The sequence below is a fragment of the Odontesthes bonariensis genome, chromosome 2 (assembly GCF_027942865.1).
Source record: "Odontesthes bonariensis isolate fOdoBon6 chromosome 2, fOdoBon6.hap1, whole genome shotgun sequence".
NCBI classification, from domain to species: domain Eukaryota; kingdom Metazoa; phylum Chordata; class Actinopteri; order Atheriniformes; family Atherinopsidae; genus Odontesthes; species Odontesthes bonariensis.
Genome location: NC_134507.1, coordinates 30,516,014 through 30,537,921, shown reverse-complemented (window position 1 = coordinate 30,537,921; position 21,908 = coordinate 30,516,014). Strand labels below are relative to the sequence as shown.

Genomic DNA, 21,908 nt, shown 5'->3' with positions numbered 1-21,908 from the left:
ACAGCCTGGACCCGGCACATAACGCATACATTAGAATCAGATCGTCTTACAAACACGCCCAGGCAGACATCACAACAGTTTCAGGCATACCATTGGCTGAAAGTGTAGCGTAAGGAACCGAGAAACCCACTTGGATCCCGCTGGCTACCACCTGGTGTGCTCCGAGCTGACTAACAGGGTGTTATGTTACTTGTGTTCATTGTGTAAATGTTACAGCACCTCCTACAGGGCTTAAGTAGAATGCAGCTTGTCTCTGCTATTTGGGTCTGTATTCTCATTGGCCGTTTAGAGTCACATGGTTAGTTGTCACATGACCCGAGGCAGATTTCCTGATAGAGGAATGTGGGAAACAGCATGTTGATGTTTTCTGTTTACATCTGACTCCATCCAACTGTGTAAGCCTTGGAGAAGCTTTGTTTGTGAGTATATTAGTTCATTTGTGTCTAAAGAAATTATCTTTCCTCACATTTAATTGTATTTCATATTTATTGGAGGATTTTATAGCCATTTTGTATTTGTTTATTTTCAGTTTCACACTGCTGATGCTACTGCTATAAATGCCACATGGAAGCTCTGTAACGGCAATAAACGGACGTTCAAGTGCACGTTGAGAACAAACTTATACGCTCCTTCGTCATTCAAGCTACTTTGTGGTACATCAGTCAAGTCACAGTGTTTAGCTATCTGGTGATGTGTGCCTCGCTACGCGCTCAGGTGCCAGAATAGTGAAAAAACAGCATCACAGCGGGTTTACACAACGGACACCCTCGTGACCCAAGAGACATTGCTGTTTGTGTTAAGCTAGCCGGATAAGCTACAAAATGGATGCTACTCCACTCAGAGAGGAACAGCAGGCAGGTCCAACAGAAGATGACGGCTTCGCTATCAGGTCTGTGGCCGGAGGCTCCACTTCAAGCAATTCAGGCACGAACAAATCTTCCGCTAGCATAGCTGCAGCTAAAGCACGAGCTAAAGCGTTAGCGGCACGTGCCTGCACAGCCTTTGTTCAGAGGGAAAATGAACTGTTAATGGAAAAGGCACGTATGGATGCTGCTCTCGCTACGCTAAAGCTAAATAAACGGATTGCAGCAGCAGAAGCAGAGGCTGAAGCTCTTGAGTCCACAGCAGCAGAATTCGAGAAAGGCTCCAGATCATTATACTTTGGATCTCTTCCACCTCAATCTCCACATAAAAGAACAAGTGAATATGTTGAATGTCATTCAAGAGCAGCTTCTGAGCCTACACTCACTGTTCCTGCACATAGTCAGCCTCAGCAAAGTGATCCTGCTACATTCATCAGTGATGCTCCAAACCTCCATCTTGGTGCCAAAGAAAATAGGCAACATATTTTTACCACCATGGCAATGAAGCCAGAGCCCAAAGCTGAACCTCACAGTTCTGACTTCATGAAGCCACATCAGCCATTGCCATCCACTCCCCATAAGCCCCAAGCTCCTCAAGTTCCCTGTGCTGACCGCACAGGATTTGGTGACATCGCTAGATTCCTCGCTCGACGAGAGCTGCTAAGCTCCAGCCTCTCCACATTCGACGATCGACCTGAAAGTTACTGGGCATGGAAGTCAAGCTTTCTAAGCTCCATCGAAGGAACAGATCTTACCAGCAGTGAAGAACTCGATCTGCTAATTAAGTGGTTGGGCCCACAGTCTTCAGCACATGTCAAGAGGATTAGAGCTATACATGTCAACAACTCAACCCTAGGCCTAAAAACGGCGTGGTCTCGTCTTCAGGAGTGTTATGGGTCGCCAGAGATGCTTGAGAGAGCTCTCTTTGACAGAGTGGAGAAGTTTCCCAAACTCAACAACAAAGACACCCAGAAGCTCAGAGAGTTTGGTGACCTGCTGCAGGAGTTAGTGTCAGCACAGCGTGAGGGCAACCTACCTGGGCTGAGTTGCTTAAACACTGCTAGAGGCCTGAACCCCATAGTGGAGAAGTTGCCATTCAATTTGCAAGAAAAATGGATGTCTCATGGGAGTAATTACAAAATACACTACGACGTGCACTTTCCACCATTCGCTTACTTTGCTGACTTCGTCAGCAGAGAGGCCTACATCCGCAATGACCCAAGCTTCTCTCTGTCCTCTTTCGCTGCTACAACGATAAGGCCAGACAACACAGGGAAGAGGATGTATAGCCCCAGAAACTTTGTCTCTACACACAGGACAGAGGTCTCTTCCACGTCTGACTCGACAGAGACTCCCAGTGCTAGGCCGGATGTCAGTGAGCAATGTCCCATCCACAGAAAGCCTCACCCTCTTAAACATTGTAGAGGTTTTAGAACCAAAACCATAGACGAGCGCAAGGCTTTTCTCAAAGAAGCAGGCATATGTTTTAGATGTTGTTCTTCAAACAAACATTTTGCCAAAGACTGTAAAGTCGCAGTTCAGTGTAAAGAGTGCAAAAGTGACAAGCATATAGCAGCTCTTCACCCAGGACCAGCTCCATGGGACAGCAGAACCCCTGAGTCAGAGAACGGCGGGGAGGAAGAGGGTGAATCACCTCCTACTGTAAATTCGAAGTGTACAGAAGTCTGTGGAGAAAACAATGGCCCACGCTCCTGCTCTAAAATCTGCCTCATCAGAGTACATCCTCGAGGACAACCAGACAAGTCAGTGAAACTATATGCAATTCTCGATGACCAGAGCAACCGATCACTCGCCAGATCTGAGTTCTTTGACCTCTTCGGCCTCGAAGGCATAGATGCTCTATACACACTCAGGACATGTGCTGGTCTCACTGAGATGTCAGGGAGGAGAGCTACAGGCTTCATTGCACAACCTTTGGATGGAAGTCTGAGCATTGATCTCTCAACTCTCATAGAGTGCAACTATATCCCTGAAGACAGGTCAGAGATACCAACACCTGAAGTGGCAAGGTATCACGCTCACCTCAGATCCATTGCACAGTACATCCCTCCACTTGATCCAGAGGCGCAGATCGTACTTCTCCTTGGGCGGGATGTTCTACAAGTCCACAAGGTTAGAGACCAGCACAATGGGCCTAACAATGCACCATATGCCCAACGCTTGGATCTCGGTTGGGTCATCATCGGTGAAGCCTGTTTAGGCGCTGCTCACAAACCCAAAGATGTAAATGTATATCGTACCCATGTTCTTGAGAATGGACGCCACTCTCACTTCACACCTTGTTTGAACCACCTGATTCTGAAAGAGAAGTTCACTGTGAACAGTCAAAGGTCTCACAGTTCCCACGACGTGCAGAGCTCACAACCGACTCGTGTTCCAGAAGACGACTCCCTGGGAAGTAAGATTTTCCAACGTACAGTGGACGACAATAAGGTTGCTCCTTCTATCGAGGACAAACTGTTCATCGAGCTAATGGATAAGGAGATGTTTATCAATGAAGGAAACAGCTGGGTAGCCCCACTTCCCTTCCGTGCATCAAGATCACGTCTACCTAAAAACAGAGAACAAGCTCTGAATCGCTTCAACTCTCTTTGTCGTACTCTGGATAGAAAGGTCGAGATGAAGCAACACTTTGTCGCCTTCATGCAGCGAATCTTCGATCAAGACCATGCAGAATTGGCGCCACCATTGGCAGAGGGAGAAGAGTGCTGGTATCTTCCCACATTCGGAGTGTATCACCCCCGCAAGCCAGATCAAATCCGAGTCGTGTTTGATTCCAGCGCCAAACATCTTGGAGTGTCTCTCAATGATGTATTGCTGACTGGACCAGATCTGAACAACAGTCTGTTGGGAGTTCTAATGCGCTTTCGACGTGAACAGGTCGCTGTCACCGCAGACATAGAACAAATGTTCCATAGTTTCATTGTGAGGGAAGACCACAGGAACTTCCTCCGGTTCTTCTGGTTCAAGAACAATGACCCGACAGGTGATGTTGTCGAGTACCGGATGAAGGTCCATGTATTTGGCAACAGCCCCTCTCCAGCGGTTGCTACCTACGGCCTGAGACGAGCTGCTCTGCATGGTGAAGGAGAGTTTGGCCACGCAGCAAAAGAACTTGTCCATAGAAACTTCTATGTGGATGATGGTCTTGCAGCTCTACCCTCCATTACTGAAGCCATCAGCTTACTCAGGGCAGCACGAGGTATGCTAAGTATGTCCAACTTACGCCTACACAAGATTGCATCCAACTGTCCAGCAGTCATGCGTGCATTTCCATCCTCTGAATACGCCAAGGATCTAAAGGATCTCGACCTAGACATTGACTCTCCTCCAGTCCAGCGCAGCCTAGGATTGAGCTGGGACCTGAGCAATGATACATTCACCTTCCGGGTTGCCAGTATCAAAAAGCCCTTCACACGCAGAGGTGTGCTTGCCACTGTGAATAGCTTGTTCGATCCACTTGGTATAGTGGCACCCATCTCCATACAGGGGAAGTTACTGCTGAGAGAGCTCACCCATGATACCACTGACTGGGACGAGCCCCTTCCAGCTGAAAAAGAAGCAGAGTGGATCACTTGGAGAGATTCACTACAAGATCTTGAACACTTTGAGACTCCACGTTGCTACACGAGTACATCCGTTTCTAACGCTCAGCGTGTGGAGCTGCACATCTTTTCAGATGCGTCTGTGAGAGCCATCGCTGCAGTTGCCTACTTGAAGGTGTTGGATGACAGTGGCATGTACCACGTAGGATTCGTCATGGGAAAAGCCAAGTTGGCTCCTATGTCAGCCCTTACAGTCCCTCGGCTTGAGCTAGGAGCTGCAGTCCTTGCAGTTGAGATTGCGGAACTGGTGTCTAGAGAATTGGATGTCAAGATCAACGGCATGAGGTATTACACTGACAGCAAGGTTGTGCTGGGTTATGTCCACAATGTCACCCGCAGGTTCTACGTGTACGTCAGTAACAGAGTGGAACGTATCAGGAAGTTCTCGAGCCCTGAACAATGGCACTACGTACCTACAGACCAGAATCCAGCGGATGTAGCAACCAGGTCAGTAACTACAGCACTGCTCTCGCATACCAGCTGGCTTACTGGACCCAAGTTCCTACTGCAACCTACAAAAGAAGAGGCTGTGGTGGAGACAGTTTATGACCTTGTCGACCCAGACTCTGATGTAGAAGTTCGATCTCACCTCACGTCATGCACCAATGCAAACCTGGGCTCTAAGCGGTTCGAGAGGTTCTCAAGCTGGCGGTCTCTCATCAGAGCCACAGCCACTCTGATCCACGTTGCTGCAACCATCAGAGCTAATACTACAAAGGAGAGCTCAGAATGTAAAGGCTGGCATCAGTGTTCACAGATCCACACGCCTGACAATCTGTTGAAAGCCAAACAGGTCATCATTGGATGTGTCCAAAACGAAGCATATCAAACTGAGATGTCTTGTCTCAAGCAAGGGAAAGACATTCCAAACGACAGTCCATTGAGAAAGTTGGATCCTATCCTCGATGGCAACGGACTCCTAAGAATTGGAGGCCGGCTTCATCACTCGAGTCTCACGGCAGATGAGAAACATCCTCTCATCATCCCTGGTCGCAGCCACGTCGGCGCTCTACTCATCAATTACTATCATGAGAGAGTCAAGCACCAAGGCCGGGTCTTCACAGAGGGAGCTATACGATCAGATGGTATCTGGATGATCGGAGCCAAAAGATGCATCGCAAGGCATTTGCACAAGTGTGTGATGTGTAATAAGCTCCGGGGTAAGGTCGCCGAGCAAAAGATGGCTGACCTTCCTTCAGATCGGCTAAGCACAGAGCCGCCCTTCTCCAATGTAGGCATCGATGTATTTGGCCCTTGGAGTATCTCTACTCGACGCACTCGTGGGGGCGCTGCCAACAGCAAGAGGTGGGCAGTGATCTTCACCTGCCTCAGTGTGCGTGCTGTTCACATAGAGGTCATCGAGGCTATGGATACATCGAGCTTTATAAACGCTCTTCGGCGATTCTTTGCCATCCGGGGTCCCGTGAAGCTCATCCGATCTGACTGTGGCACAAACTTCAAGGGAGCCTGCAAGGAGCTGAAAATGCTCCTGCAAGAGGACAAGGAGCCCAGTGTCTCCAGGTTTCTCAATGAAGAAGGCTGTACATGGATCTTTAATCCACCCCATTCCTCTCACAGAGGTGGTGTATGGGAGAGGATGATTGGGGTTTCCAGGAGAATTCTGGATGCCATGCTGTCTCAGGTTCGACCTTCTAATCTGACTCACGAGGTGTTATCTACAGTCATGGCAGAGGTGTCCGCCATAATTAATGCCAGACCTCTGACGACAATCTCGACAGATTCAAATGCTCCTTCACTCCTTACACCAGCCATGATCCTTACTCAGAAAGTTTGCAGTCCTCCTCCTCCAGGATGCTTCGTGGATGCAGATCTACACCGCCATCAATGGAGAAGGGTCCAGCACTTGGCCAACACCTTTTGGGAGAGGTGGAGGCGCGAGTATCTCTCTACTCTTCAGAGTCGTTGCAAGTGGCAGAAGGGCCATCCCAACATCAAAGAAGGAGACTTAGTGCTACTTCGTGATACTCAGATGAAGAGAAACCAGTGGCCCATGGCACTGGTCACGAAAACCTTTCCTGCAAGTGACGGAAGGGTCAGGACATTGGAACTCAAGGTCACCAGGGGAGGGACTTCCAGGACTTTCCTCCGCCCCATCACAGAGGTGGTGGTGCTCATGTCCCCCTAGAGCTACAAAGACTTTGTAGACTTCTTAAGTTGTAAATGTTTAGTCTTTGATGGTGGTATTGTGTTCAATACCAGGCGGGGAGTGTTATGTTACTTGTGTTCATTGTGTAAATGTTACAGCACCTCCTACAGGGCTTAAGTAGAATGCAGCTTGTCTCTGCTATTTGGGTCTGTATTCTCATTGGCCGTTTAGAGTCACATGGTTAGTTGTCACATGACCCGAGGCAGATTTCCTGATAGAGGAATGTGGGAAACAGCATGTTGATGTTTTCTGTTTACATCTGACTCCATCCAACTGTGTAAGCCTTGGAGAAGCTTTGTTTGTGAGTATATTAGTTCATTTGTGTCTAAAGAAATTATCTTTGCTCACATTTAATTGTATTTCATATTTATTGGAGGATTTTATAGCCATTTTGTATTTGTTTATTTTCAGTTTCACACTGCTGATGCTACTGCTATAAATGCCACATGGAAGCTCTGTAACGGCAATAAACGGACGTTCAAGTGCACGTTGAGAACAAACTTATACGCTCCTTCGTCATTCAAGCTACTTTGTGGTACATCAGTCAAGTCACAGTGTTTAGCTATCTGGTGATGTGTGCCTCGCTACGCGCTCAGGTGCCAGAATACAGGGCTAAAGTATCGATGAATAAGTAAGATCTGCCCTTTTTACTTTCCAGACGGATACGATTGGTGTCGATAGAGATTTCACTGTTAAATGATAAATGACTCCAAGATGTCAGTCTTTAGCTGCAAATAGTAAACAAACCTAAACTATTTGAGTAAATCCGGTACCTCTCCATTCCCCATATTTTATTTTCAATTCACTGAGTGTTTTATATAATCACCCATATTCAGTGAATTTATCCTGTTTGTTTTTATGGTTCATGTCTTTGGTCATATCGTTTTAATAAATATTTCATACATATATATATATTATTAATAGGTTGTGTAGTGTTGTTGTTTTTTTTACATAATGCCTGTCAAACCAAATGAGAATTCCCAAAAGTAGCAAGATAGACTGGCTATTAATTGAAATATTAATTTAACATACCCGAATTGTAAGATTCTGTGGTTTTCCTTCTTTGAAGGCGGTGCCCTACATCCGAGGTTAAATAAGGTTGATTTAGACAGTGAGAACTTTGATATTTGATCAAGTAACGCGTCAACATGTATTCATTTGGGTTTGGATTTCCCTTCTGCAGAGTGAACAGAGGACATGAGTTCCAGAAGAAACCTCAGATCCATTTCACAGGGAGTTCAGCTTTAAATGATGTTCCTGATGACCTTTGTGACGACCCCGTGGGTCCTCTTGTGGTTGGTTGTGGTATTAACGAGTGTCTGTTCTGCTGGGAGCTGATTTGTGTGATTTAGGACACCTGTGGCTCCTCTAGGGTTGCAAAATTCCCGGAATTTTCAAAGACGGAAACTTTCCATGGGAATTTAAGGGAATTAATGGGAATAAACTGGGAATTTTCAAAATTGAAGGTTGCCTCTTCTAGGGAACTTAAATATAGTTGAGGAAAGTATATTTTTGCATAATCATAACTTGAATCTGAGGCCCTTGCACCTGTAGCCTCCATCATCCTCCAAATCCCACCATCATCAGCCGCCTCCGAGCGCAACTGGTCACCGTTTGGCAACACCCACACAAAGGTTCGCAACAGGCTCACAAATGTGAGAGTGGAAAAGCTGGTTGGCATTCACGGAAACCTAAGGCTCTTTGAGCCTGACACAGAGCCATCCTCAACAAGGCTGGAAAGTGACACTGAAGAGGAAGACTCAGAGTTGGATGCTGAGGAAGGGGACATGTTGTTGGATGTTGATGAGGCCCAGGAAGAGTCTATTGACTGAGCAAAAATGCAGAGGATTGCTTGAAGGAAGATTTGCATGTTTAATGGGACGTTTTGGAGGAAGAGTGGCATTTTTCATTTAACATTTTGAATGGGACTTTGTGGAGATTTTTGGATGGGGGGGGGAGCATTTTTGAATGAGTGGGGTTAGGGGATGGGTAATATTGAACCCAACACTCCTGTTTTTGTTCATCCATGAAACAAGTAATTAGAACGTGTTATACCCTACTTACAAATAAATCTGTTGAAATATTTGTTGAAAACATTTTGTATGGATGTTTTCTTATGACCTCTGTTTAAATTTATGCTTGGATATAAAATATTCCCAGTTAGTCCTCCTAAATTCCCATTAGTTCCCATAATTCCCATGGAAAGTTTCCAATATGGAATATAATAAAAAATTGCCAAGCTTAACTTCCCATGGAAATTTACCGGAAATTTTCCGCCCCTTTGCAACCCTAGGCTCCTCCCATCTTATTTTGGCTCCTTTAGTCCTGATTTCTGTCTGATTACTCTGCTCTTCTCCACAGGTGCTGCTATCTTGGTAATTGTGTTGGTTTAGTTTCATTTTCTGATCCATTTGCTCATTGCAGCATTTATGTCTTCCACTCAGAAATATGATCCAGCTCTGATTTAACTGATGTCCACAGCCCAGAATATAAAGCTTCGATTTGGCGTATTAATTCAGTCTGATGTGAGTTAATAAAATGATTCTTTAACTTGAACTGATGGTGTCTCTGTTGTTGTGTCCATGTGAGTCAGGTCCTAACAAATGTTAGGATGATGTGATGTGTGCGTCTAAACGGGTTAACAGAAATATCTGACCTGGTGCAGCTCTGGTTCTGGATCTTTCTCCACACTGGGGACAGGAGGAGCCTCCTGAGGGAGCAGACTGGTCCCAGTATGAGCTGATGCACTGTCTGCAGAACCAGTGTCCACAGCTGGTAGAGACCGGATCCTTCAGGACGTCCTGACACAGAGCACAGCAGGACAGCTGCTCCTCCTCACAAACACCACTCCTCTTCCTCCCTCTGTCAACACATGTCTTCATCAATAAAATCCTTTTAAAATAACTCCATTTGGCATCAACTCTGCTGTTTGATGTGAATACAAACGCAACCCTTCCTGCAGCAACATTTCACATTTGGTTCAATCCTCAGATTATGTGCTGACTTCACTGTGTGAGTATCACTGCTGCTGCTCTACAGAAAAAACACTTCATTAAATTTCAAATCAGTCCTCATCCTATTCTACATTTGCTCTTTTAGAATTAAGAAATAAAAAACTCTTTAGTTATTACAGATAACCAATAAGTTTATTGATAAAGAACTGGGCTGATAGTGTGTGTTGATCAAATAGATTCTAACAACACTGGCTGCAGCTTCACTCTGAGATGATCACACTTCATCCCACATCCATCCACTGTAACCCCTGAGCTGTCAGAGGCAGAAAATACACCATCACTGACAGACGTGTGGTCCTGTTCAGAGGCCATGTTGCTCCTGAACTGGAAGTAAAGTTTAGATTTCCAACACAAACCAAAATGATCAGAAACTCAGCTCTGTAGCCAGAGTTTTGGGTTTGCCACATCAGATTGTGCACCACCATCTCCTTGGTTCGACACCAGACTGAGTGCTGTTCTCCCATTTGTTGTCATGGCAACAGGAGACAGCAGCAAGTCAGTGCCTGGGCTAACCTAGTTAACAGGACATTTAGCTGGTTTGGATATAAATGCTGAGTTGAACAACAATAAAATAGATCATGAAAGGTCCTGAAATCTGTGTTTCAGTTGTCTTACTTTGTGTCTGAGGGTCCAGCTTCATCACTGAAAAACAGAGGATAATCTTTGGACCAGTCACTCTTCATAGACAGACAGTCGGATCCTGGAGACTCTGCTCTCCGTCTGTGGTGCTGACCTCTGCAAACACAAACATGCTGTTATTCACACACAATCATTCATATATTGATATTTCTGCTTTCCTTTCCAACTGTATTCGTTTAACTTTGTGTTAAGACCCCTGTTTATTTACTCTGACATTTCATCTTTGATTTGTTTTATTCATTTAATCCTTCATTCATATATTTATTCTGAAATCACTGAATTAATTTGTCCTTTATCCATTTATCTCTTCATTTATTTATTCATTGTTTCTCTTTTTTGTAATAAAGACATCATGAAAGGTCCTGAAATCTCTGTTTCAGTTGTCTTACTTTGTGTCTGAGGGTCCAGCTCCATCACTGAGGTTAGGAGGTATTCCTATGGAAAGGTCACTCTTCATAGACAGACAGTCGGATGTTGGAGACTCTGCTCTCCGTCTGTGGTGCTGACCTCTGCAAACACGAACATGCTGTTATTCACATACATTCATTGGGGGTCCTAGCAGCGAAGCTGCAGGAACCCATTGGATTAGTAGCTTTTCTTATTATTGATCCGTTTCCGCTGCAATGGAAGTCTATGGCAGCCCCATGAACGCTATGGTAAAAAGTTGTGAAATTTGGCACACGTAATCAGCCAAGTGCCAAATTAAAACTCAAGAATTTTCATACCCCAAGAGCTTACTCTCTAGCGCCACCAACACGTCAAAGTTCAAAGTGCATTCAGCCTAATAACTTTGGACTACTTGGTCCAAATTTCACAAATGAGGCATCATTGGAATCCTTGGATCATGACGAGTCCATGACGTCTCCATGACGTCAATTTGCGTATGCCTAGATTTTCCAACATTTTGAATTTTATCAAAAACCTTAAAAAAGCATTTCAGGTCACACAGATTGTCAAATTTTCACCAAACTTGGCACATACACTCTTAAGACCAAGCCGCACAAAAGTTATCATGTGGAATTTTTAATTAGACTTCCATTTTCCAATAAAAGCCAATCAAACTCGAGGTTGACGCGGCCAAACCGGAAGTGAGGTCATATCTTGGCAACCATTTGGTGTTATGACGTCAAACTTCTAACACAGACTCAAGACCAAGGCGGTAAGAGGCCCAAGAAGTTTGGTGATGTTTGGCCAATAGGTGGCGCTATATGTAGCAAAAATGCATTTTTGCTCATATCTTTGGACCCCTTGGACCAAATGTCACAAATGAGGTACCGTTGGAATCCCTGGATACAGTCGAGGTCAACGCAGTTCATGATGTCATCTGCGCCATCTTGGATTTTCCGCCATTTTGAATTTAATCGAAAACCTACAAAAAGCATTTCTGGCCACTGAGATTGTCCGATCTCCACGGACTTGGCACATAGAATCTTCAGACCAAGCCGCCAGGCGCGTCATTTCCGCAGGGGACGGTGGGGACGCGTCCCCGGCACTTTGTCTGACGAGCAGATTTGTCCCCACCACTTTAAAAAAGTAGAGAAAGTGCAAACACTGCTTTTGCTAAAAACTATAATTTTATATCATGGCATTCTCCTAACCAAAGACTATTTGATCCACTCTGCTTTCACTCTCCTTGTATGAATGCGCTTGCGATCAGCCCCCATTGCTGAATAGCAACTATGTTGAATCCACTCCGCTCCCACCAGGCACGGACTGAGCAGTCACGGTCGGTCATCACGCTCCCTCGTCCCCCTAAAAAGTTCCATCTTACTGACGTTTCAATGGCACCTTTTCGCTACCACTGAAATCGCTATACATTACACACTGACGGTGGGACCTTGATGATGTGTTTTATTATGGTTAATTTACATCACATTATGTTATTTTATTTGAATATATCTTTGTACGATGTAAAAATGTTTAAAATAAAATAAATGTATATCTATCTATATTTTGTATGTTTGAGACAACTGGAGTAAAGCACTGCCTTGTGGGAATTTCATTTACCCGGCTCCCGCCAAAAAAAAAAAAAATTGAACGTAGAAGATTCAACATTCTGTAGCTTGTTGGTAAAAGTAAGAGATAAACGGGGTACGGTAGATGTCGCGGATGGATTACTTACAACAATTTAAAAAAAAAAGTGAATCGAGGACCAGGAGGAGGTACTAAACGACAGAAGGGGGGAGCGGAGAAAAAGAGGGACAAATTGAACAGATTTGTCTCTGCAATCGCCAAGAAATACGTTCACAATGGGATAGCAACAACACAAATATGGATATTAACAAGATGTGTTGCACAGACGCTACGAACAAGACAAGGTAGGGGCCGAAGGATTTCCACTAATCATTGTGTCCGCCGTGGCACTATTTTTTTTATATATTTCATCTCATCTCCTTCACGTACGGTCTGTCTGTATTGTCACTCACTTTTCTAAATCAGTGTGTAGCCTACTGTCATAAGCTAGTCTGTGGCTAGTCTGGCTAACCTAAAGAGTAATACAAGGCACACTTTTCACGATGTGTAAACCTGTTTAGCTTGTGGTAACTGCCTGGTAATCTATGGCAGGGCTGTTGTAGTTGTTCTTATTCCTATTCCTAACTTCATGACTTGGTAATGGGTTCTCGATTTGACGGCTTGTCTTGCTGACAATTTTACAGTATCTCCATGTTGCTTTGTATTTAGCTCTGGACTGGTTAGCATAGAAGTTGGACTACCATAACTGTCTTGTCATGAAGTATTAGCTGGGTCTCTCTCGAGTGGTCAGCGATCTAAAGAAGGGACTTTTGCATATAAACACAGGGTGCAGGAGCGAAGTGGACATCAAAAACAAGTGGACGATTGTGTGTGTGTGTGTGTGTGTATGTGTGTGTGTGTGTGTGTATCTGTCTGTCTGTCTGTCTTTCTGTGCGTGCAGGCAAGTTTGATGCCTGGTGCCTGTTGTTTCTAGTTTGAAGCTTAATTTCGGTTTCTGAAACTTGAGTTTTGGATGTTGATGTGGTGCGCTGTCACCTATGTTTCTATTGAAGGTGCGCGTCACCATTTTTCTATATGTCTGTGTGTTGCAAGTAATTACTACTGTGAAACGCCTCATCATTCTATTTCTTTGCCTATTTATGTAGTATGACATTGCGCGTCAATAAATGCTTCCAGTATGCGTCATGTGGTGAAGTGTGTGTGTGTGTGTGTGTGTGGGGGGGCTTTTGGCAAATGCTGGTCAACGGGGCCGCTTGTGGTTGCAAAATGCCAGGGCCGTTTTTTTACCCCAGTCCGTCACTGGCTCCCACACACTGCGCTTGCGGTCTGCAGTCTGTTACAGTGTAACGGGCGATGAAAGACGTCGCTGGTGTTGCATGTGAAGATTCGTCAGTGTTTATGATGCATATCAGGCGAGATAGACAATGAATGAAAACTTATTTCACAGAGGGGTTGCTGCTCGTTCACTCTTGCCCGTCGTTTCATAGCCTGGCAATGTTTGAAAACTTTGTCAGGGCAAGGGCTGTTTGTAGCCAGGCTCCGTCTCCTGATGCGCTCCTGCTTGGTCGAGGTTTGTCTGAGATTTGTTGGTGTGTCAAGGGCTGTGCAATAACCGAACAGGATGTTTCCGACGGCCTAAACAAGACCGCGCAGATGGCTTTTAACTTTTAATATGGGGACAATATCGCGTCAATACGCATCATCTAATGCAATGCCTATTATTTATCATGAAACCTCAATTCGGAAGTAATGGGCCTAGCTTGTACCCAGCACTTTTCAAACCTTACTCAGGTTTATGGTAATTGTCCCCAGCACTTCTGAAATCAAACTGACGCCCATGCAAGCCGCACATAAGTTATCATGTGGATTATTTCATTTCACTTCCGTGTAACCGCGGCAGCCAATCAAACTCCACACCGACGCGTAAACGGGACATTTGGCCATATCTCTGCGATGCATTGATGTATCGATGCCAAACTTGGTGCATGGACTCATGACGCCTTCCTGAGCAGCCCAAGCCTTGCCTATTGTGCCATTCTGCTAGGACCCCCACATCGCTGCTTGCAGCTATATTTCAATCATTGATATTTCTGCTTTCCTTTCCAACTGTATTCATTTAACTTTGTGTTAAGACCCCTGTTTATTTACTCTGACATTTCATCTTTGATTTGTTTTATTCATTTAATCCTTCATTCATATATTTATTCTGAAATCACTGAATTAATTTGTCCTTTATCCATTTATCTCTTCATTTATTTATTCATTTTTTCTCTTTTTGTAATAAAGACATCATGAAAGGTCCTGAAATCTCTGTTTCAGTTGTCTTACTTTGTGTCTGAGGGTCCAGCTCCATCACTGAGGTTAGGAGGTATTCCTATGGAAAGGTCACTCTTCATAGACAGACAGTCGGATGTTGGAGACTCTGCTCTCTGTCTGTGGTGCTGACCTCTGCAAACACAAACATGCTATTATTCATATGCACATACACAGAAAAATATTCCCTTCACTTACAGAATGATCCAATAAAATGGCCGCCGGTGCGTTAACGGCGAGTCTCCGTCCAGCTGACTGGAGTCAAAGAGAGACTCCTCAGAAGCATCTTTATCAGAGACGTGTCAGCCACAGTGAATGTTTCTGAGCTTAAAACAGGGATGGATTCCTCTAAAGCTTGTTCATGTTTACTGTTAAAGATTAAAAACCAACATTTAATCAGAATCATCTCTGAAATATAATAGATTTCCCTGCCTTTTCCTACACCTGTACGTTATATGAGTGTGCAGGGTATAAAATTCCTGAAGCTAAATCAGCTGATGTCTGTATGTTCATATTCACATCCACATCTTAGAAAGGGTTTTAAAAACTAACTGCAGTCATTTAACGACTCAAAAGCATTTTAGAGGCTGGATGACAGAAAATGAACTCAGACATTTACAGGAAGCCCTCTGACTGTTTCAATCTCTTTTCTGTTTGTTCTTCACTTGGTGCAAAGATCATTTAAAACAGGCAGAATTCAGTCTGACAGAATAAGTGTGAAAAATAAACCATCACAAACAGATCACATCTACTCCTGCTTTGATGACTGCTGGCATTCTTTTTCCTTTTTCTCTTCTTTCCTTCCAGCTTTCACTGCAGCTGCTGCTGCTTTTCACTGACAGAATGATAGATTCTGATTGGTCAGCTGATGCCACCTCCACACCAACATGAACACGCTCATATTCAGAGTCAGAAAACCTGGGCTGATAACCAGCATCCTACTACAGCTCAACAAGATCTCCATTGTTAGGGTGAGTTCAGCCAGAGCACCTAAAAATAAGGTTAAAGTCAGCTTGTCACCCTGAATATTTCCAACCAGCTTCACACCCTGTTTGGGTTGCCAGTATACGTTGCCATGGTGATATCCCAGATAAGAAGCTGCCCCCCCCCCATCCCCCATGAGCAGTTCTCTTACTTTGTGTCTGATGGTTCTGGAGGTCTGGATGGGTTCCTGTTGGTAGAGCGACCGCTGCATGCTGCAGACTCTGCTCTGTCCATCTTCTGGACTTCAGTCAGTCTGAGAGAAGAAAAGAATGAAGACAAACACGTCTGTTCAAGTCTCACAGCCAAACTGAAACAAGCTTTTAACCTCCTGCTTTTCGTTCTGTTCCATGTCAGAAAGAACTTTTAGAGAAAGGAGACGTCATTTCTTTCCTCCGAGCCGTCAGACTCAGTTTGTGATGACCCAGCTGGATCAGCTGATCAGCTGTCAGTCTGCAGCTTTGAGTGGAGTTTGGATTTACAGATGAGTTACTGCTGCCAAAGCTGCTCTGAAGTCCTGATTAAAACACATCAGCTTCACTGTATTCATCTGTGTGTCATTTCCATGTTCATTCACTCATTCGGTCAGTAAACTCCTTCAGTAATGATCCAGCTTCTGATGAGACGTCTCATAATCTGTAGAAATGATCCAGGAACAGAAATGTTCTCAAAGTGGTGATCATAGAAACGCGTCCCCCAGCTGTGACGCAGCTTCAGAAGAGGAAATGGCCGCCAAAGGAAGGAAAATCTTTGGTGGAGGATGAAAGTTGTTGCCTTGTTCATCAGTCAGACCAACAGTTGCCTCACACCCAACAATCTGAACTAAACAGTGAATCAGAAAGCTGAAACAATCTGAACTTGATGGTTTTACACCCGAGTTGGATCAGTTCTTTGTATCAGAGCCGTCTGATCAGCTTCGTTTCAACACCAGAAACAAGCTGCTGAGTTCTGCTTCTTCTTCCTCTGCAGTCCTCAGAGACTCTGACAGTGAAATAAGAAGAATGTTGTTCACACTCACCCTGATTCTGACTTCAGGTTTCCTCCTGCTGCTGTGCACTCAAAATGGAGCCTGACCCGTCTGAACGTGTCTGTGTTCCTTCGTAATCTGATACAAATGGCTCACCTGGTCTGAGGCTCCGCCCCTTTTCCTTTACAGGAAATCAGGTGAGCTCATATCAGTGTTTGTGATGTTCACAAATACTTTTTTAGTGCACGATCCAACGCCGACACTCCCATTCATATCTCACATATTAATCTAAGTGTCCTCACACACAGCAACATCACACTCAGAGTTTGAGCTGCAGCAACAAAAAAGTCCAGCAGAGACTTTTCTTTCTCATCAACTCAGAGAGAAACAACAGCTGCTGCTGCAGCTTCATCCAGTCGTCATTCAAAGCGTCTCCGCTTCATCTCTGGCAGTCTGCTCTGACAGTCGGGGGTCACAAAGAAGTGAGACAACATCTGCAGTCCTCCAGAGCTGCATTTTGTTGGTGTAATCAGGACCTACAGCGCGTAAACTTGCATGCAGCACAGGGCCATCCGATGGGGGACTTGAGCCGGGGCCAGCTGCAGCGAGGACTATAGCCTCTTGTACATGGGGAGCCTGCTCAACCCACTACGCCACAGACCACCCCGACACTTTAATTTTCTATCAAACGTCATTCCGACACTTTTTTCCTCCAGTGGTCAGAATGACGGTGTTTTTTTGTTTTTTTTTAATAAACGTCTCGCCATTCCGACACTTCCTTTAAAGCTGCCGTCGGCAGGTTTTCAAAATTCCGAGTCTAAAGTCGGAAAATTCGAACTGATACAACTTTCAGGTCCCTCCCCCTCTGTGGACGAGGTTGTGCACGTGAGTTCACACCAGTGTGCGCGCACACAAGCTGGGGGCAGACTCACGCTCAGCATGGTTGGTGACTGTTCTGCTCAGATAATAGATCAATAATAAACCTAACGTGATTGGTTAAAAACAGCTGGGAGCGCTCGATTTTTGCGAGCACGATTACAGGCTTCAGAGGGAGCTACAGAATTCGGGATTTTTCCTAAACAGCCTATTTAATATTCTACTTCCAGAATCCCATGACAGTTCAAGCTAATATGACTAAAAAAAAAGTTGCCGACGGCAGCTTTAATAGCCTATTAAAGCCTTTTTAGAGGAACTCCACCTCGCAAACCAACTCTAATAATCTATCATCAAAATCCCCTGAAATTTCAAACATCAAAGTACAGGTATTAATGTAAACCGGGCGAGTCTGAAACATGTTAGATGAAGCAGAAACACAGTGCAGTGAGCCGTCACAGCAGCCAGCTGCAGCGGAGCTCTCCACAGAGCGCACGCATCATATGCAACATTAATAACTGCAATTACAGACATCAACGACAGCGCTCCAGATGCATACCTGAAATCACTGACTAATTCCAGCGAGAACATGTCACCTGGTACAGAGGTGAGCATCATTAACATGCAGAGACTGAGAATAACTGAGACGTCCGCGCATGCGTAAAAAGTTGGAATAAGTTGGTTCCTTCTATTCTAAACTACTATTCTCTGGGGACTACAGGTCAGGACAACTGAACCGTTAACTAGTGTCTGATTACAGCATTACTATCACTACCACTTTGGAGCCATCTCCTCCCCTGTCCTCCTCTAAAACGGTTATGATCAGACATCAATGACAGCTCACCTGTGTCGGACGTCCCGGTGCTGCAAATAAAACCCATTTCATATTTTAGGCTACCCAAAACGTATTATTGTAAATTTAAAACCAATAAGTGAACAGTGTTTGTCGCTCCTTTTTGTGTAATAAACTATTTTAATATCATTCATTTGCTTTTGGGGTGCGTTATACCTCAGTTATATGAAACTTAATTACGCTGTAAGACTGTTTCACATCTGTACACACGTCTTAAAGCGTGTAAAATGCATGAACAGGAAGAAGGGACTCACCTGTTGAGTGATGCACATTTCCTGATATGGAAAGCCTTGTCAGAATGGCGGTTGCCCCCCCGGTGGGTGAACCACCACGTGCATTATACATGATGACGGTTGCCTTTATTCACATTTGCCACGTCAGCTGGAGGAAAACACTACGCTGATATCGTCTTCGGGACATATCCAGACACGTCGTCTTCTTCGATGCTGCACGTTTCACTGCTGAACAGCTTCTACGACAGATTTCTTAGAAATCACAATGATGACATTAAATCAATTTTTAATAAATTGATGACATCACACCATTTTGGCTTACAGGGTAAAATAAATATGTTTTGAGAACACAATAGTGTTGTATGAGGCTGGCTTTTGTTTTCCCACTAAATTAAATAACTTATAACACATTCAGAGGCCTCACCCTTTAAACATGGACATTTCTTTTCAAAGTGATTCTAATTTTGTAGTCTACCAGTGGGTAGGTATCATGTAGTTCTTGTGGCTCAACACGTTCCACTTCCTTGCTTGGTGATGCTTTGAGATCATAAGCTCTGTAGTGCTCCATATACCATCCATTAAGCTCTTTTACAATGAAGAGTAGTTTGTCCTGCTGTATCACCATTTGGATGATTTCACCAAACTCTGGCAGTCCTCCCAGTGAGCCGTGGATCCAGATCATCCCACACTTGTAGTTTAGTCCATTTTTGCTACACTTTTAGCCGAGCACACATTGTCAATATCTGGAGACTTCTGTCTCAGTGCATTTGAGATGTCCTTGTTCAGAACATCGATGTGAACAGTGGAAACAGCTTTTACTTCCAATGGGGGTTTGGTAAAGCTACTTGCATGCAGATGATGTGCATCTGATGTCTCTGTGCAAGGGAAAGAAGCACATTTTTGAAGCATCTGATTATCCTCACAACTCTTTTAAAATAAGCTATACTTTGCTTCAAAACGCATAGTCCATAGGGCAACTAGTGGCCCAAACTTACAGATAATGTTCCAAGAAATGGTGCTTTGGTTTAAGCGCGCAGTCTGGGAAAACTTCTTGAAACCTAATTATGTGTTCAGAGATCTTAAAACCAAGATATGCGATGGAGTCCTCGGTATGAACAGGACTGACAACAAGATCAACAATGTCCTTCAGGTCTGCTAAGATCTGCCAAGCAGGCTCCTCACAGGGAACACTCTGCCCAATGAACAAAGGCAAAAATACAATTAGACTCCAGTTCTCATGTGCATTTCCCCCCAACAGTTTTTTTGGATGCAAAACTGAGAGCCACAGGATGAGGTCGATATGTTTTGTCAGCCCACTTAAAGTTGAAAGATGATATTGCTTCATTCAATGTACACAATGTGAAATCCTTTTTGATTAAATGTTTTGATTTATTGGAATGACTTATGATTCTTTCAGTCAAGTATATATTCCACTGGTTCCACGATATTAAAGTGGTTCTTATAATAAGCTTTTCGCCTCCGAGCACTGGAAAGTGGACCTTTATCTCCAATTGCTTTTTTTTACAGGGTTTGTCTCACAGAGTACACTGGCCAGCTTTTCAACAGCTTGTAATACTTGGCTAATAGTCTTTTGGGTTATTGGTAGAGAAAGAGAACCAATCAAAAAGTTTAACTCGTGTAAAAGCTCATCTTCAGCTGCATTAGACACAAGAAAGATGTGTTCCAACTTAAGGAGCACTGAAGCAATTTTAAGATCAATATCCTTCCCCAAGTTTTCATAATCTCATCTGTTAAAAGCAGAATTTAATTTTACATTACTCTCTATAATATCCCCATCTGAAATATCACTGGCACAATATTCTTCGACAGAACTCATCCCAGGCTCAAAGGTGTTCGCTGTACCAGAGTGTTTTCTGTATTTATGACTTTTGATGTTCTCAAATACATTGGTTTTATAGTCACAATTTTGGAACAGACATGTTACAGTCTCCTTATTTTTAAGATGCTGATAGATATGTTGAAAATATTCCCTTTCTGTGGAGAGTTGATTATGGCCACAAATATGGCCCGTGAACGTGGACTCAGCTTTGGTGACAGCATGTTGGGCAGGGTGATTTCTTCATAGATAGGCTCAGTAGGGCACTCCACATCTTGAACCTACATGCACAATTTAAATATGTGCATGGATATGAGTGGCCCCGTCCGTAATGCCTATGAATCAGTTTGTAGTAGAAACAAAGACATGCACTTTACTGGGTTTATATAAAAAAAAATTGGGAAAGAAGGCAGAGTAGGGTTGGGCAATATTACAACACATCATCAATGTGGTGATATGAGACAAGATGTCACCTCAGCTTTTGGACATCATGAATAAGATTGTGTTGGGATTTTTTTTTGCCACATCGGCCAACACAAAGTAAATCATTTAAACACAAAATTCATTCATCAAATGTAGCCAGCCCTCTCTATTTTTTTTTTATCTATTTATGTATTCATTCATATATTTACATTTCGCTGATCCCTGTTCTGTGTAAAACTAAATTAAGATAAAGTTAAAATCAGACATTACTATCACTATTTTGGGCTTGCATACCTTTGTTGTTGATGAAGTGAAAGTATGCAGGTTCACAGATAAAACGCGCTGCCTGGGCTGCCTCCACACAGGACTGTCAGAGAGCTGAGAATACAGTGGGCCAGTTTGGGGGAGCCGTCACATTGGACGCCAAGCCAAGGGTTGTGGAACTGACCAGGGTCCCAACCAGAGGTCACATAATCCTTCTGCCATCAGCAGACGCCCCTCTGGAGAGGTTGACAGGAACAAAAGGAAGCTCTGCAGTACAGAAGTCCTGAGGGTTAAAGATATGTTAGAGTTAGTTTGTGCAGTCATATTGTGTCTTTCATCGTGTTTACAGCGTTCATCTAGGGTGACCATACGTCCGTATTTCCGGGACGCCCGGGACAGGAAGTGAAATACGGACATGTCCCGGGAAATACGGACGTATGGTCACCCTAGTTCATCTGCATCCATGTACTTAAAAATATGTATTCCAAATCTGAGCAAGTAAACAAAGTCTGGCGGGCTAAACGCTCGCTTCTGCAACGCTCCCGGTGGGGTTTGAAGTCAGTGCAGGAAGCACCAAAATCGCGGTGTGACAGATATGGCAAGCCGAAAGTGCCATATTGCGCATCTAAGTATCACGTTAAGATTGAAATTCACCCACTCAAAGCGCCCGTTTCCCCGAAATTTCGCCGTTTTTTTCGCCGTCTTTCACCAACAAGCGCCGCTTTTTACGTCCGCAATGATGGTTCCGCAAGACGCGCGTCCCCGTGCGTGTTGACCTGACACTACGCGCGTTCAAGACGTGTGTTTTCCTAATATGATAATAATGTCCTTCCTTCTTTTCCGACAGCCAATGCATTTTCAGTGGTTGCGCCCAATCGCTG

The 21,908-nt window shown here is 44.2% G+C and overlaps 1 protein-coding gene across 9 annotated transcripts in view; it reads right to left on the bottom strand.

Annotated features, from left to right (window-relative positions):
• LOC142397635 (protein NLRC3-like) overlaps positions 1–21,908 on the bottom strand; it is a 63,078-nt gene extending 41,170 nt beyond the window's left edge. For 2 of the 9 annotated variants that reach the window (XM_075481155.1, XM_075481199.1), the window contains exons 1-8: positions 21,686–21,908; positions 21,058–21,310; positions 18,525–18,755; positions 15,732–15,833; positions 14,612–14,731; positions 10,699–10,818; positions 10,286–10,405; positions 9,313–9,518 (exon numbers count right to left, since the gene is read on the bottom strand). In XM_075481155.1, coding sequence (XP_075337270.1) covers positions 9,313–9,518; positions 10,286–10,405; positions 10,699–10,818; positions 14,612–14,731; positions 15,732–15,814 — 649 coding nt within the window. In that variant the 5' untranslated portion in view covers positions 15,815–15,833; positions 18,525–18,755; positions 21,058–21,310; positions 21,686–21,908. The other 7 variants (XM_075481207.1, XM_075481225.1, XM_075481175.1 and 4 more) reach the window with 6 other exon arrangements.